At 39.4% G+C, this 17,643-nt stretch overlaps 1 protein-coding gene across 2 annotated transcripts in view; it reads left to right on the top strand.

Annotated features, from left to right (window-relative positions):
- SMAP1 (small ArfGAP 1) overlaps nt 1–17,643 on the top strand; it is an 88,534-nt gene that overhangs the window by 69,248 nt on the left and 1,643 nt on the right. For both annotated transcript variants that reach the window (XM_064650196.1, XM_064650197.1), the window contains 3 exons: nt 5,722–5,849; nt 16,251–16,419; nt 17,009–17,340. In XM_064650196.1, the coding sequence (XP_064506266.1) occupies nt 5,722–5,849; nt 16,251–16,419; nt 17,009–17,340 (629 nt within the window). The remainder of the gene's footprint in view (nt 1–5,721; nt 5,850–16,250; nt 16,420–17,008; nt 17,341–17,643) is intronic.

The following is a 17,643-nucleotide window of genomic DNA, read 5'->3' as shown; positions in this document are numbered from 1 at the left end:
AGAAGGTAAACTTCCTGAGACAGGACTTACCCTGTGAAAATTGAAGCTAGACAATTTTTTGAAAATAAATACTTTCATTTTTCTTTACAAATTGCAAAATTTTCAAGATAATACATCTAGACAAATTGTATCTTTAAATCTTGTAATAGGAGAAGATAATATCTTTGTAATATCGTCAGTGATTGTACTTTGATGTTTGTGTTTCTTCTGAACCTTTTTTAAACACATTCATGTGGTTCCATTGAGTTCCTGATCGGGGATTTACTATTGAGATGCTGTTTGGATATTCACTTTTTGATCCAACATTTGTAGCTTTTGGCCTTTTGTTTCAGAACAGATTTTAGTTCAGTACTCCACACACAGAAAGGTGGGGAAATGGGCATGTACAAGGTAAATATTGTTATATTCTCCACAAGCAGTAGTGTGCCTGCTGTGTTCTTGCTGTGCAACTCCAAATTCCTTCTCTCTGTTCCCAGGCAGTGAGAAGTCACAGCCTGTTTCTGTAGGCTAAACCTGAAGCTGCTTTTGTAGTCATCTCTGCAATCATTTGGATCTTATCCATGCTGGGAGGGTGCCGTGCTGAAAATGTGGAGTCTTAAAATTGGCACTAAAATCAATAATATGTGATTTTATAACATGAATTTTTAATATTATAATTATAGGAAACATTTTTCAGTTTGAAAGTCACAGTGTGTAAACCACAGTTCGTCAGCACTTAAGTGATTGGTGGTGCTGTATTTTCATCTCTCTGGTGTTAACCTTGTGCACTGTGCTCCTTTTGGAGTTTTTTTTTCTTACAGCATAGATGTCCCCACTTCTGCCAGTTTGATGTAAATAAATTTTTTTAATCTTGTAAAAGATTGTGTAGTAGCTAAGTACAAATGTGGAATATTGGAATGTTACACAGGCAGTTTTGGATCATTGTGTTTGTCAAGGAATGTCACTTGGAAATTTTTTCAACATATAGAAAAAGGGAAAAAATTAGTATTTTTAAATACAGAATTATCAGAGAGAAGAAAAGTGCATTTTACATATTCTGCATCTTTTACCATGTTTAGATGTGCCCTTCATAAAATGGACAATTGCACTTTCTAGAAAAACCATTGTATTAAGTTACAATGAATGACTAAAAGAAAAGAGATTTATTATATTGTTATTATTTACTGGATTTGATGTGTGGGGCATTCATCCAGCATGGTTGGACGTAAAGTATGGTATGCTAAAAGCTGCTTATCTGCTTCTGCATGGGAAATATTCTCTGAAAGAATTCGGATACGTAAGTATCATGTATGCATATATAGATCAGAGATTCCTCGAATCATGGAATAGTTCAGATTGGAATGGCCCTTCAAAGGTCATCTAGTCCCACCTCCCTATAAAGAACAAGGGTATCTTCAGCTGGATGCTCAGAGCCCTGTCCGACCTGACCTTGAATGTTTGCAGGGATGAGGCATCTACCAGCTGTCTGGGTAACCCATTCAGTGCTTCACAACCCTCATTGCAAAAAAATTTCTTTCTTATATCTAGTCTGAATCTGTCCTGTTTTAATCTAAAATCATTACCCTGTGTTGTATCACCACAGGCCTTGATAAAAAGTCTGTCCCCATCTTTCTTAGAGGTCTTCTTTAGGTTCTGGAAGGCTACAGACCTTTCTCTTCTCCAGGCTGAACAGCTCCAACTTTCTCAGTCTTTCCTTATAGCAGAGGTGTTCCTGCCCTCTGATCATCTTCGTGGCCCTCCTCTGGACCCACTACAACAGGTCCATGTCTTTTCTGTGTTGGGGGCCTCAGAACTGGATGCAGTACTCCAGGTGGGGTCTCACAAGAGTGGAGTAGAGGAGTAGAATCCCCTCCCTCATCCTGTTGGCCACACTGATTATGATGCAGCCCATGATACAGTTGGGTTTCTAGGCTGCAAATGCACACTGCCAGCTCATGTCCAGATTTTCATCCTCCGGTATCCCGAAGTCCTTCTCTGCAGGGCTGTTCTCAATCTGTTCATCCCCCAGACTGTATTGATAGCAGGGATTGCCCTGACTCGGTGCAGGACCTTGTACTTGGCCTTGTTGAACCTCAGGAGGTTTGCTTGGCCCTGATTCTTGAGCTTGTAAACATGTTAACATCTGTAGTATTGCTGCAATGTTAAGATTATTCTCAGATAAGGAATACATCTACCCAAAATGAAAATATTTACAACCACTTGAGGCGTACAGCGTTGTTAGATTTCTGGCTTTCCACATTTCATTTTCAGAAGTATTATATGGAAATTGCCTCCTTATGAATGCTTTTTCACTTCTGCAAAGGTTTTAGCAGTAAATAAAATTTTACTAATGCATTAAATAATTCTGCAGTAATTCTGTCCAGACTTTGTTTGCCTCTTTGCCCCAGATTTTTGTCGAAAGTATTAACCTATTTCTCTCAGTTCTGCCTGTCTAGTAGTTTGGTGTAAAAAAATAATCATATGCATATTTTCCCTTTATTACAGGGCTTGATATGGCTGTCATAAATTATTGTATATATAAAAATACATGGCTGCTTAGTAACAAAGTTCTTGTAAATAGTTTGGCCCATAGAAAATGAGTTCCAGAAACATAATGCCAAGTTTAGAAGCAGATCTGCTTTCTTGCTGTTTCCTCTCTTGCTGTCCCTTTGAGGCTCTTCTGCTGGTCATTCTCACTATTGGTACAGATAAATATACCAAGGAGATTAATGATGTATATAAAAGCTATGATGTGTATGAAGGCAGCACTGAATTGGAAATTGTCATGTCAGGCATTAATAAAATACATACAGAAAAAGAATGTACACTGGAACCCTTCACTGTATTATTAAAAATATTGTGGTCAAGAGCTTTTGTTTCTGCTGTCAAACAAGATTTACTTATCTGAAATCAGAAGCAGCATCTGCTGTTGCACAGATACTATGTTATACTGTCATAAATTGTAAGAAGAGAAGTTTTAGAACCACCACTAGGAACAAAGATGAGGAACAGTGTCTATTGACTCTTCATGTTACCTTCTCCAGCTGAGCATGAAAGCTCTGCCTTGCATGTGCTCTCAATGCAATGGCTTCTGCCACATCTAATACTGCACTCCAAGCTACAGATGTGTTCTACAGAAAAGTGGTGGAGGTAGTGTTTAATAAAAGTTAATTGCTTCAAAGTAATTCTGTGATGGTCGAAGCTATACATTTCTCAAAATATTCAGACAGGCCCGTATAACTCAATCTGACTTTTACCTGTTCCCTGGACAGGCTACAGCCATGTTTCCTTCCATCATATACACTCCACCTCTTCTAATCAGGTTTTAATGGTAGGCGGCACAAGTTGAATGAATAGTGATATGTTTAGAATAAGTTAGAAGTCTGCTGGATTATCTTTCTTATGCTAGAGAAATATTTTAAAATATGGAGGGGAAGGAGGAAGTGCTTCTTAGTCTGTGACCTCTGTTTAAGAACTGTGAATTATTGTGTTGAAATACAAGTCTCTGTATGCCTGCATGCATATATATTTAAATGAAGACAGTAACATTGCTACAATTAATAAACTGGAGTGAAAACATTGTTAGGTTTCTTCTATATTCTGAAACCTAGTTCTTTTAGTTTCTGTGCAGAGAAGGGGGAATATTTTTGGAGTTGCTTTTTAATAGAAATATTCCAACTATTTTATTTTGTGAAATCAGTAAGAGAGGATCATCTATTAATACTATTCATACAGGCTTAAAACTGTGTTATAAACAGTAACTCAAAATGTCTGGTTTCACACCAATAGAGACAGCGAGGTATTTATCCAGTAAGAGATGAAAGGTGTGTACATGACCAAATAATACTCTTACAGAAGCAATCTAGCAAAAATCTGGGTTTTCATAGTATTAATTTATAAGCAGCATATTAAGTACTTGAAAAATACTGTGTTTTTGCAAATGTGTTGTGTCATGAGTGTTCTAAATATGTGAAATGTTTGTTTAAGTAAATGATTGTATTTAAATTTTCAGTCTTCTACATTAAACACTTACATGCAGGTAAACTAAATCACTTTTGAATATGACAAGAGAGATATGTTTTTAATACAGGTACCTGACTGAGAAAATGAGAACATTAAATTATTAATTCCTGACAATCCTTTTGCTTGAAAATTATGTACGGTTCATTCTTAAATTTATCTGAAACAGAAACCTTTGAGATGTTTTTTGAACTGCCAGTCTGCAGAGTGACCTCAAATAAAGCTTGTTGCTTACATTTGTCAGTATATTTATTTACACACATCTCAAAGCACTAGTGTGGATGGAACAGTGGAGCAGATTATACATATTGTCATTTTGCTGTCCACTGCCTTCCATTCATTGCATTAAGATATAAGTAGCTTTGTCATAATCATAGATGAGTATGTAACTTTGCTTTTCAGAATCATTGGAATGGGAATCCCCCAGCAAAGTCAAATTACAACAGTAGAACATTAACTCTACCCCAGACAAAACTGATGTGATGGTCTTCTGAGTGGATTACTTCAGGAGGCAGTGCCTTCTCATATGAGTTAGCAGTCAAAAAACGTGTTAATAGCAGTTTTTTCAGTGTACTGTGATCTAGGGATTTTAGAATACCGACCCTCCTGTAATGTATAATCACCCATGCCAGTCACAACAGGGTTTCATTTGCAGAGAAAGTTTTTGACTTAATTCAACTAGTTTGTTCTGCCAGAGAAGTTCTGCAGTGAGATTAGATAATTTGAGACTTAACTTCTTTTACCTGAAAAAGCTTTCTCAAATTTGCTGTTAAGACTATGCAGTCATCATAGTCCTCAGTAGAATCTACAATCACCTTTGTATTTGTCAAGCTCTGTGTAACGGCAAACCGCTTGTGATATGCTTAGGTATAAATTTATGAGCCAGTTCTTACCACTTGATCTTGAACAGCTTAAAATCAAATGAGAAATGGTTGCTCTATTCCTTAAAAACCTTTTGTGATATTTTTGTCCCTATATATTTTCAAGTATTTTCTTGAAATTCTCCTTAACGTGTAATGCTCCATCCCTTTTGTTGTCCTGCATGTATCCACTTTCACCTGGATCAGTAAATGCATTCACATGTTAAAGTGGTTACTGGCACCAAGGCTGTGGAAGGTTAACTCTGTACAGAACGAGAGCCATGGGTTCTTATGGATAATTAGCCCAGTGTGCCTGGCAGGGGTATTCATGTAGAGCTATAAAGTTAATGCAAAGTACTTTTAAAAAAGGAGGGGAGAATGGACTTTTTTCATAATGCAAAGTTCACTTATGTACCCTTGAGTAAATTAGCATATCAAGAATAACTTTATGGATTCTAAAATGCAAATTGTAACTCAAGAGCACAGATGAATGTATTTCGTCTGATACATGGCTACCAAATTTGGGCCTTCTCAGTAAGACATCTGTTAAAATTCTTACTAAAAATGTTGATGTGCTTGAAAAAGACTCCTGAAAAATGAGTAGTGTGGCTGTCCTTAGGGAAGTCTTAAATGTTTTGTTTTGTCATTGGTTGTTTTTTAATGAAGCACATTAGTATGCCATGTTTTTAGGGAAAGAAGTCTTTAAAAATCTGAACAATATCACAGTCTGAAAAATATCTCAGAAATTGAATACATCTTTGATTGGGGGCAGGGTAGGAGGGAATAGGAAGCTTTAATTATTCTTATGCTGTTAAGATATTAATGATTTTCCCTTTACACGTGATCCTGTTGTCTTTTTAAGATGGTCCAGCTGAAGCATCTGTTACAAATGGAGGCACTGCTGCTGTCACAGCACTGAATGATGACCTGGATATCTTTGGCCCAATGATCTCTAATCCTTTACCAGCAACTGCTGTACCTCCTGCTCAGGTAAAATTTATTTACTAGTTTATTAGTTATGTGTGTGTGTAAATATTTGTATGCACATGTATGTTTTCCTTCAGGGAATTGTTCATTCACACAGAAGGAATGCTCACTTCTCTACACTCATGGCTGAAGATGCTTTAGCTGTAATGGTGATATTTTTCTCACCTCTTCAAGTTTCTGCACTGCTTGGATGTAGATATGAAATTAGGAAATGGTGTGGTCTTCCATTCTGGTTATCCAGCTAAATTAGATTCTGTCTTACCTTGATGATGGTAGTCATGTTTTCTTTTAATTTATAGTCTTTTGTCTTGTTCTCTTTTAATTGCTGAATATAATTTTACTTAATGTTCTCAGGTTGTTAGGCTTTAAGTCATCCTTTTTAAGACCTCTTATTGCTTTGTGATGCTGATATTTAGGAAAGGCTGCAGCAGATACTTCTCTCTTAGGGATGCTAAAAATTTGGGGTCCGAAGCTTCATACTCAAAATCCAGAATGGATATCAAGAAAATCTAATATTGCTACCTGGACTGATCTGTCTTTTGTCTCATCTTGGAACTTGTATGCCTTGCTCTCCTCAAGGAAGAGTAGCATAATCCTACACGAAGAACCTGCTTAAAGCTGCAGCTCTCTCAAAGTACCCGTCAGACTCAAAGAGCAAGGTATTTGTGTTGGACATGGCTGGTTCAGAATGCACATATGCAGGCTTCCTTACCCCAGACCGGCTTCTGAGAGGGCGGTTTTGGAGGAGTAGTGGGCTAACCTCCCCATCTGGGAAGTCCTGTTAAGGTAATTTAGAAGCTTATTTTTGTGTAAGGCTTTCTGTCTTGCTCAGCTGAACTGGAAAGAATTGTGTATATTCTTGAATTTATGGTTTGTGACATGTGATCTGTACTTGTTTCTCTTTCTCAGTTATTTTTCATAATATATGTAAAATGGAAGGGGTGATGATGAAAAGGAGTTCCGAGTACCTCAAAGCATATGCTTGTTGTTCAGCAGATTTAATTATTTAGCCTTTACTCTCCCTTCTCCTGCTTGTTGCTGAGGGCTGACTCTGTGCAACATGCTAGGTAGGGTTTTAGAGACTGAAAACACATTTCTTTTTAAGCGTAATACTACAGATGGGGCAAACTTCCCACTGTGCCTTAGCCACCCATAAACAGTGAGGGAAATGAGCTGTAAACATGCATTTAGATTTGGATGTGTTAGCTAAAATTGTAAAGGAAATTGTTGGTCTAATTTCTTGTCTCTTTTGGAAGTCTATGTTTGAAGTACCAGGAAGAAAAGTATTTGGGTGCTTGTTGTCTGCTATCCTAACACATTATGTCAAAATTGATCTAGAGGAACCTACCTGTAGAGCTAGATGTGAAAAACAGTAGCCCATTTCCAGTTTCCCCGAGTTTTGTAATGTATCCAGTTTGTATGTAGATTGAGTAAATTTAAATCTATGAAGTTCCCACTTGGCCCTGAAATCAGTGATCAGTGGGCTATGGTAGCAGTACACATAATGGATACGACTGAATTCTGGTTTTCCCCCTTTCCAGTCTTTCTGATGCTGGAAGTGACAACTTCTGTATGTAGTTACTGTCTGCTCAGGAGAAAAGAGCAGCTTGAGAGAGACGAGAAAACCCTTCTTTTGTTTCTCTTCCATGAACACATGAAGTGACCTGCTGGTTAAACGAATGATTTAGCTGTAGAATGCAGGAAATACAAAGAAAGGCTGAATATTTAAGAGTGAGAAGAAGAAAAGTGAAGGGGGATACTTGGGTGATGATGATGACTAGTGATGGGTTAAGTAATGGAGTGGCTGTTAAAGCATAATGAATTACATGTATATAGATAATTTAAAATGCATTTCAAATTTGGTCATTAGATCTTCTGTGAGAGAAATATTTTGAAATGTAGTTTATCTTTGTGCTAGTTTCTAGGCTAAAGATGGTACTTACTCTATGGCCAGGCTTCGCGAACGAAGATTTGGGGAGGGCTCTACCCACATTTGCTACAAGCGCGCTGGTGGCTAAAAAAGCCAATACGAGACAAGTCTGGCTGCAAAAGGCACAGCAGAAAGACTCTTTAGGTGGTATATTCTGCAAGGCACGATTCTTTCTGCGTTGTCTTTTCTCCTCGAGAGTGATCCTGCGTGTGTTCTCAAAAGCATCAGCAGTGTTATAAATAGTGTGTCTCCAGACCTCCCGATTGGAGGCCAGAGTAGACCAGTTGATCAATATGGCCGAGGCTGAGATGTTGTTTCAGGGAGTCCTTGTATCTTCTCTTTGGGGCTCCTCTCTTGTGGCAGCCGGTGGCAAGTTCACCATAAAGGAAGATCTTAGGGAGGTGATGGTCCTTCATCCTTGAGACGTGCCCTGCCCATCGCAGCTGTGTTCTCAGCAACATGGCCTCAATGCTTGTGACTGCTGCTTGTTCTAGAACAGATGTATTGGTCACATAATCTGACCAGTGGATGTTTAGGATTTTACAGAGACAGCGTGAATGGAAGCATTCTAAGGGTTACAGTTGGTGGCAGTAGATGACCCATGACTTACTAAATTGATTAAAAAATGCTAGAAAGGATAATGTTATTCTCAATATCTGGTAAGTATCATCTTGTTTGTGTAGAAAGTCTGAATATATTTACTTGCTGTAAACAAACCTGTCTAGATTTTTGTGACATTTTTCTTTTTTCTGAATTCTACAATCAGGAGCAACAAATGGAACTTTCATCAAGCATTTTTTTATCAAGCACATGATCCTTTTGGCATATTGCAAGGTTTAGTGCTTGGTTATCTTCCATTTTTAATCAGTAATCTCAAAGAAAATGTAATATAATCAGATAATCTCCTCAGATAAGAGGCAGGGACATGGGTAGGTAGCAGAAGACAGGTGATTACATGGGTTACTTGGTAAACTGGTGCAAAGGAAATACCTGTTTTGCTTTAGGTCTAACAACACCTTGCGTGCGTTGCATCTCAGGACGGCTGTGTCTGGTCTGGGAACTGAGGCTGGAGAGGAGCCTCTCATTTGGCAGCAGTATGAGTATTTTGTAAGATCTTTCACCTTGTAACGTGGATAAAAGTTGTATGGGATTCAGAGAAGAGCCAGGAGAATACAACAGGCTGGAAAGGTTGCCTTATAATGAAAGGTTTTAAAGACTCGGTCTGTTTAAATTTCTGAAGTAAAAAAGTGGTGTGATTATGATGTGTAATTATTTTGTGCAAGACTGCAGTTGGGAAAGTGGGCACGAACTCAGACTAGCAGTTGAGTAACCCTAACATTCAGTTCCTGTGCTTGGAATTGGAAAATTTAAAGTAGAAATCCATGGTGAATCCTTGATTTGAACTTGTCCAAGTATCTATTAACAGAATGTATTGAAATAAAAAAAAACCATGAAGTAGAAGGGATCAAATGTGGAATAGCATGGCTTGCTTTCTCACTGAGATATTTGCCATGATGTTCTGCATAGTAGGTGTGTCTGAGATACCACAGTGGGATTTGAGAGCCTTGAAGAAGAAGGGAATGTAATGGTGCTCCTCAAACTGATTTGTAGAAGCAACGTATGACCCTTGAGTTTTCACAGGATTGCTTTTGTTTTCCAACTTAACTCGAAAGGCAGCATTTACTGCTAAATGCACTTGGTTTTATGGCACTGTGGAACACAGAAGTGTCTTTTTGAATGTTTTATTATGAGACTGAAACAACATGATGTCTGCAAACCTTAGGATTTATGTCCGTTGTCATAGCCAAGACATGATTTTCAAGTGAAAACTAAAGTATTTTTTTCTCCTTTTTCAAATATGACTTCAGCATTCAAGATCGTATGCATTTTCATTCTGCTTTCAGATATGTGTCTTTATCACAGTTTTCAAAAACACTAAAAATATTTTCCTACTGTTCAGCATAGCCAGATGCAAACTACTGGTTTTGTAAAGGACTGGTAAAGAACAATACGTGACTGAGTAACTTTTTTTCTAGAATTTTGTCTATAAGCAAACTGAAGGGGGGTTAAGAAGAGTTACCTTATCCAGCTCCTACAGTAGCTAAAAGACATGTGCTACAAATTTAGCCATTGTGCAGTGTTCATAGGCAGGAAAAAGGAAAAAAGAACATTTTGTATGTTAAGTGATGCTTTTTCATGTGAGGTGAGCAGAACTAAATTACGGCTATTAGAATAGGGTTTGTTGCCTAACACTGTATAGGAACTAAGCAAAGGTCTGTTGTTCTTACCGATAGTTAATTTCCTAAATGGTTTTAGCCAGAGTTTAATTCAGACTTTGTATGGGTATGTTTTCCAGCAAAAGTGTGATCTTCATTCATCAGTGAAACTTATAGGGAGGAGGAGAAGGGGAGAACTGTGAGTTATAAGTTTGGAAGTATTCACTGAAACATTTAATGTAAGTCTTTCTCCAAGAAGGATACTAAAATTCAGTCAACTTAAACTTTTTTTAAAATTCTCTGTGTGTGCCTGATTTGAATTGTATTGTGTTGGGAGCTCAGAACTGGTTCAGTGGCTACAAAAGTATATTTTTAGAGAAATGGTGTATGTTCTTCATGATTCACACCTGACAAATTTTCAGTGCTGGTATATTTTAGGTAACTAGATGTTCTTAAATATTCATTTTCTGCTGAGGTCAGGTGTATGTACCTGACGTGATTGCCATTGATCAGCAGACAAGCTTAAACTTGTTAACAAATTGTGGTGATGTTAATGTGTCAAAGCTCTCAGTTCTTATGTAAAAATGAGTTATTTCAGAAGTTTGCTTTATTGTGAGTGTTATTTAAGCAGGGTCTTACTTGAGAGCTATTTAGTCCTGTTCAGATATGATCAGTTGAAATGCTTGTAGCTTCTGCTCATGTTTATTTTACCCCTCTTTACATTTTCAGGTCTCTGAAAGCAAAAGGTTCATTCCTTCAAATTGGGTTACGGCAATCCCAAACATGGGTACAGGTAGGGCAATGAGTAGGTTTGAGAGCCGCCTTGCAGGGAAGGACTTGGGGGTTCTGGTGGTTGAAAATCTGGACCTGAGCCAGCAATGTGCATTTGTAGCCCAGAAACCCAACCGCAGCCTGGGCTGCGTCGAAAGCAGAGTGGCCAGCAGGTCGACGGAGGTGATTCTGCCTCTCTGCTCCACTCACGTGAGACCTCACCTGCAGTACTGAGTCCAGCTCTGGGGTCCTCAGCACAGGAAGGACATGGATCCCTTGGAGCAGGTCCAGAGGAGGGCCATGAAGATGATCAGAGGGATGGAGCACCATTCCTGTAAGGACAGGCTGAGAGAGTTGGGGTTGTTCAGCCTGGAGAAGAGAGGAGGCTCCAGGGACACCTTATAGGGACCTTTCAATACTTATAGGGGGGCTACAGGAAGGATGGGGAGGGACTCTATCAGACAATCTAGTGATAGGACGAGGTGGAATGGCTTCCAACTGAATGAGGGTGGATTTAGATTAGATATTAGGAAGAAATTCTTTCCTGTGAGGGTGATGAGGCACTGGAACAGGTTGCCCAGAGAAGTTGTGGATGTCTCATCCTTGAAAGTGTTCAAGGCCAGGTTGGATGGGGCTTTGAGCAACCTGGTCTAGCGGAAGGTGTCCCTGCCCATGGCAGGGAGTTTGGAACTTGATGATTTTTAAGGTCTTTTCCAGCTCAAACCATTTATGATTCTGTGATTATACTATCTTTGGTGCTGGAAACACCTTACGTGGAACACAGTGGAAGAACAGCCATCATATTCTAGAACCAGAAGGGGTCAGTTGGACAGTCTAGAGGAAAGGAAAATTATTTAAAGTTCTAGAGAAGGAAAATCTGAAGAAAGAGTTAGAAATGAGACTGCAGGGGAGATAACTGTCTTCAAACCTAGAAAAGGTTGATTGCAAAGAAAATGCTGTGTTGTTTGTCCTGAGTACTGGACATCCAACAAGAAATAAAGTTGAATTTTTAATCTTATTTTAAGGTTAAGTATGTTTTTGGAAATGATCTTAGGAAGTGATAGAAATCTTAATCTGACTTTTTCAGGTGTTGCTAATAATTCCTAAAATCAAGAGAAGAGATGAGATTTCTTAGTGGTTTTTTTTGTGTGAACTGAATATAGTTGAGTGCTCATTTCCTCATCAGTTATTACCGGGAAATAACAGTTGATTATTTTTAATGGAACTGTCTAGATGTCTAAAACAAAAATATGCAAAATCAAAAACAGGAAGAGCTGAAATAAGCAGCAAGTGCATTGACAGTGAAAAGATAAAGAGGATAAGAATTGTAACAGAATTTAAGACCTTAGTAATGTACTTTGTGCCTAACTTGCTTACATAAGAATAATGGCATGCTAGGCTGTATTTTCCCTATGCAGGTCAGCAGGGAGAAATTGAGACTGTTGTGTGGGACCATTATTTATCACCATATAAATGAAAAGCAGTAGAGGCCTGGCTTTTCTACAGCCCATCCCTGTTGTTGTAGATACCAGCCAGAGACCTTCAAGTAGCAGGAAAGTGCACGTGTGCTTTTTTGTCTCCTGCAGTTCTTCGCTCAACTGCACGTCCTACTCTCCCCTTCTCTCTTTCATTACTGTTGCCACCTCTCTTTCAGTCTGTAGGTGTAGGAGCATCTGTCCTTGTCAGGGCAGAGGTTGACCTAGAGTTTTGGATGATTGATGCAGCCCTGCAGGTTGCAGGCTGTGGGGAGTGCCTGGTGCCTCTCTCTGAGGCCATGAGAGATGGTCTCTCCCACAGGAAGTGTGCTGTTCTTCAAGAACTGTGTCACCAGGGGAGGAATTATGGCAGGAAGTGAACAGGCTGTGCAGCATCAGAAAGGATGAGGGATACACAAGATCTTCTCAGAAACTCAGCATCTTCAAGAGCCCCAGAGCTCGACTGCACTGGAGTGCAGAGTCTGCTCCTGGCAGGGCAGTAAGTGCGAGCACTGGGGTAGGCAAAGAATGGGACTGGTGACTTCTGACACTTGAAAAACTGGGCTCCAGCTCCACCTGAAGATTTCCTACCGTGGAAGTGGTTCACAGCCCTCAAAGCTGAAGGGCTGCTTTCAAATGAAGCACCTGAGGTGACTGATGCTGAGCTATGCAAGGCCACCAGGATGAAGAGGCGAGTGATAGTAGTGGGCAGCTCCCTGCTGCAGGGGACAGGGGGGCACCCTGTCTGCAGACCTGACCTGTTGTCTGGACGATTTTCCTGCTTGCCTGTGTCTTGGATCTGGGATATTGTGAAGGGAATGCTTAAACTTGTTCAGCCCTCTGTCACCCCTTGCTCTTCTTCCATGTGGACACTGTCAGAGATAATCTGGAGGGAAGAGTTGACTACAGAGCCCTGGAGTGGTTAGTGAGGGGTACGGGCCCAAGTGGTGTTCTCCTCAGTCTTGCCAGTGAAGGGAAAGGGTGTAAAGAGGAGAGCGCTGATGCTGCGTGCCAACAATTGCTTGCAGAGCTGCTGGTGACAAAAGGGCTTTAGTTTCTCTGAATGCAGGACCCTGTTTGGGGATTAGCATCCACTCGGGAGAGAGAGGATCTCATCAACATATAAAAATACCTGATGGGATGGTGCAGAGGACAGAGCCAGGCTCTTTCCAGGGATGCCCAGTGACAGGACCACCAGCAATGGACAGAAGCCATGTGGACTGTTACTGCTGTCAGACCAACATAAAATATTGAGGATGTAATGATCTTATTATCTGTTTTGCAGTCTTTTGGTAATTAAAAGACAAAATGAAAATACTTATTTTTAGTCTCATGCATTAATCTAAACGTCAGCCACATGCTGTTTTGTGCAGTCAGATGGCAAGTGTGAAGTGTCAGATTCAGCTACCATACTTTGTGGTCCTGACACATATAACCAATATTTGACAGTGAAAACTTCCTCTGGATGGGTATTGCCTTTTATTGGTAATACATAAGCTATCGATGACAAAAATTATTTAAGTTTAAACTTGAAGCATATCGGAGATGACTTCCAGTAGTTCTGAAAAATTCTGTTGCACTAATATCATGAAACCACTGAGTGGCATGTTCCTTAAGCACCTGATGAGCATTTAGTTTTGGCATGACTGACTGAGAGCACTGTGTGTAGGAAAATGATTATATCTATGCCAGGTGTGTGTTTTTACAGAGGCCTTGGGAAGCATGACAGTGTTAGATACCGGAAAATCATGTCAATGTTGCTGGTTGTTGTTTTTTACTTGAATGCCACCTGTTGTTTTCTTGCCATGTATTTTGCATTACCTTCCATTTATTCAGCTGATGAACACTTCAGGGAGTGATTGTTCAGTTCTTTGGCTCCTCTGAGGATCTTCCGTAACCAAACTGAATGAAGAGACATTAAATGAAAATTTAGGATGTAAACACAACATGATCAGTCCTCCAGGTCTCCGTCTCTCCCTTCTAGAGAGAAGCAAACTCCTTCCTTGCTGCAGTGCAGGCGGTGAAGGGGAAGCCACCTCTGTTCACCCACTTCCAGTGCTTATATGTCCTCCTTCCTTCAGTCTGCTGAGCATGGCTGTCACATGGGGGGCTGTCTTAGGCAGACGCCATGGAAGGAGATCCATGTCCATATGGAACAATTCAATACTGGGACTTCCTGGCTGTATGCACAGTAAAACAAATACTGCTGTTCAGGATGGGCTTTTACCTGAACGTATCATTAAATCTGACTGTGGTATTTTTAAAGACTGGTTATGCCACCCTGATAAAGAATTGTCTCAAATAGAGGGGGCTTCCTCTATTTGGGGGCTACTACCTATTTAAAAAAAGTTGACTTTGCTTTGCAATCAGAAATTCTTGTGAATACTAAGTAAGAGGCAGCAGCTTTTTTTAGTAGGAAGAAATTGATAGTTTAAGTGTACGTTGGCCAGAGAGAAGGTTTCATGCATCTTTTTCTGTCTGCTTTCCCTCTGTAGTGCTGTCAGCCCACTCTTTGTTGCTCACTAAGTCCTAGTGACTTTGGCTCAAATTGGCTGTAGTATAAATGCAGATTTTCAGTTGCCAGAAAGTTCCCATTTCTCGTTTTTTTTTTTTAATCTTCCCTTTCTGCAGCGGTTTTGGAGATTTTTCACCATCAACTGTATGAATCTAAGCTCCTTTCTCTTGGTCTGACAAATTTAATTAGTAACAGAATTGTTCTGTGGTTATTTCTTCCCTGATCTGTGGCAGTGCCTTAAACTAGAGGTTGTAGTACTTCAGGAGTCATATGTGTTTTCTGAAGCTGCAAATTGAATGTTTGTATTGCGGTGTTTGTGTGAGCATAGTGGACTTTTTGGGGCATAGTCAGCAAAACCAGCAGGTGGAGGTTGTTGCTTTAAGGAAGATTTATAAGTGTGTTCCAGACTGAATATTTTGTGGTGTCCTCTTGTCTCTCTGATAAACTTGGGTATGTGTTGACAGGAGACAGATGGACCTGGTTACGTGTCCAGTTCATTCACAGTGGTAGTCTAAGGAAGATTTTCCTTTAGTGTGGGAAAGAGTTGAAACTCGCACATGCTGTGGGATGTGGCAGGTGTGTGCTAAGCAGTTGGAGATCATTTAGCTGGACTAAAATAAGGCCATAATGCAAGTATGCTTTGCAGTCCTGGCTCTTTTTCACTGTGCATACAGTTGACTTGCTTTAAAAGTTCATACTGGTAACAGGATGAGTTGTGTATTTTAAGGAATATAACAAGAACTCATGTATTGCCTAGTTCCCTAAGGAGGCCCCCATATGGAACTTAAGTGTACAAACAACAAAATAACAGCACTGAGAGACACCTGGATATAATTTGTTTACAAAATATTTTAGTGTAAGAGCAGTAAAAAGCCTGCCAGCCTGCTTGTATTTTAGTTTTTCAGTCGTACTACAGTAAGTTTTAGATAATTATGTTTTCTCAATAAGTGAAACGTGCTTAAAGAACTCTAAGCCAATTATACACATTGTATTTTAGAAATTTTATTACTTTAAGTAGATAACCAAAATTTTACTTCTGCCTTTTCTCCAAAGGTACATTTCAAAGCACTTAATCTTTTGTTTTAGCTCTTCTCTAATCTATTCTGCCTATGAGAGGATTAATGAGATGTGAATTGTAATCTCCTTATTGATTTCCTAATTATTTTTCATAATCTAACTCCAGCTCTTGATTTATGCTTCTCACTGATGAAAAATGTAGAATGAATAATCTGTATGTGTACGCCCTGGAGCTGGTCGAGGATTTAGTTTTCTTTGTTTTGTAACCTCCATCTGGTCTGGTGGTGTTTCCATATCATATGCACTGCTTTTTTGTCTTTAGTCATACCACATCTTTTTAGATCCTCATTTACTTAAAATCTAGTTTCTGTAAATGAGCAGGATTTTATTTGATTGAGGAGCAAGGCTGTGCAGTAAATATTTAACGTAACGTCTTTTTCCAGTTTCATTCAGTAGTCTGTCTTGACTTTTATTTCCCAGAGCACTTCCACTAAACCAGCAGCTGCTACCTTGTCTGCGGCGTCCGGGGATCTTGATCTATTTACTGAGCAAACAACAAAATCCGAAGAGTCAGCAAAGAAACAACTCTCCAAAGACTCCATTTTATCACTGTATGGCACAGGAACCATGCAGCAGCAAAATGCTCCAGGTAAATAATTTTGTGAAGGTTTCTGTGCAGTCCTAGTTTGAGCTTTACCTAGAACAGTTATCTTCTACAAATACAAAGCTAAGGTTGGCTACCTGCTAACTACAGTCAAATGAAGATTTTTAATTTTACCTTTTATAAAACTGAGAAAAATTACTGAAATGTAATACGGAAGCTAAAGGAAAATACGGTATGTGATTTTAATTTATTTATAGCAGTTCAAATTATCAAGTGTACAGTTTACTGAAAGATTTGTGAACTCATCTTCTGCAATCTAATTCATTGCTGAAGATCTGAGTTTGGGTTTAGCTATGTTTGTGCGAAAACAAAGACCTCCAATACAGCAATTAAAAGATTCTGGTTGGCCACAGGGATTTGCCAAACTCTTCTTGGCAGTTAATCTTGTGGTGAGTCCCTTTTCTTTCAAAGTTTTAAGCAAATTTTCAGTTTTAACAGAAGGTAAATTGACAGCTCTGACATACAACTGGATACACTTATCCTTTGAAATTATTTTGGTGCACTTCTGACCTATGGGGATGGGGGAGGAAAATCACAAAATGCTTTTGCTGAAATCTTCCCTTCTCTGGTACAGGTATGTTCATGGGGTCATCTTCTATGCCATTTACCACACAACCATCAACTCACTTTCAAGGCTTTCCAGCCATGGGAGTTCCTGTGCCAGCAGCAACTGGGATGATGGGAAACGTGATGGGACAATCGGTGCCGGTCATGGGACAGAGCACAGGCGTGATGATAGGAATGGGAATGCCCAATGGATTTACTGGTACTGCACAAACTGGTGTGATGGGACTTCCTCAAAATGTCGTTGGACCTCAAGGTGGAATGGTGGGACAGATGGTCACACCACCACAAAATAAGTATGGATTGCAACAAAACCAACAAGCTCAATGGAACCTCTCTCAGGTAAAGACTGGCTTCCCAGATAAGAGTGCTTTAGCAAAAAAGATGCTGCTTTTCAGGTCCAAAATGTGTAGCTGTAGGAGGAAGGTGCAGTGTAGCCATGTTACAGACTGCTGGACTATGAACTGCTCAGAGGCATGTGTTAACAAATCAGTGAATAATTCAATTAAAGGTAACATAAGCAGAGAATAATTTTTGCTCTCAAACTTGTTTTTACATTGAGCACTGAAAATTACAGTGATTAGATAATATTTGTAGAGACTATGAATAGTTTTGCACCATACTTGAAGTGAATGTGCTGAATTT

The sequence above is a fragment of the Pseudopipra pipra genome, chromosome 3, assembly GCF_036250125.1.
Source record: "Pseudopipra pipra isolate bDixPip1 chromosome 3, bDixPip1.hap1, whole genome shotgun sequence".
Lineage (NCBI taxonomy): Eukaryota > Metazoa > Chordata > Aves > Passeriformes > Pipridae > Pseudopipra > Pseudopipra pipra.
Note: the sequence above shows the minus strand (reverse complement) of the source record. Positions and strands in the feature narration are given on the sequence as shown.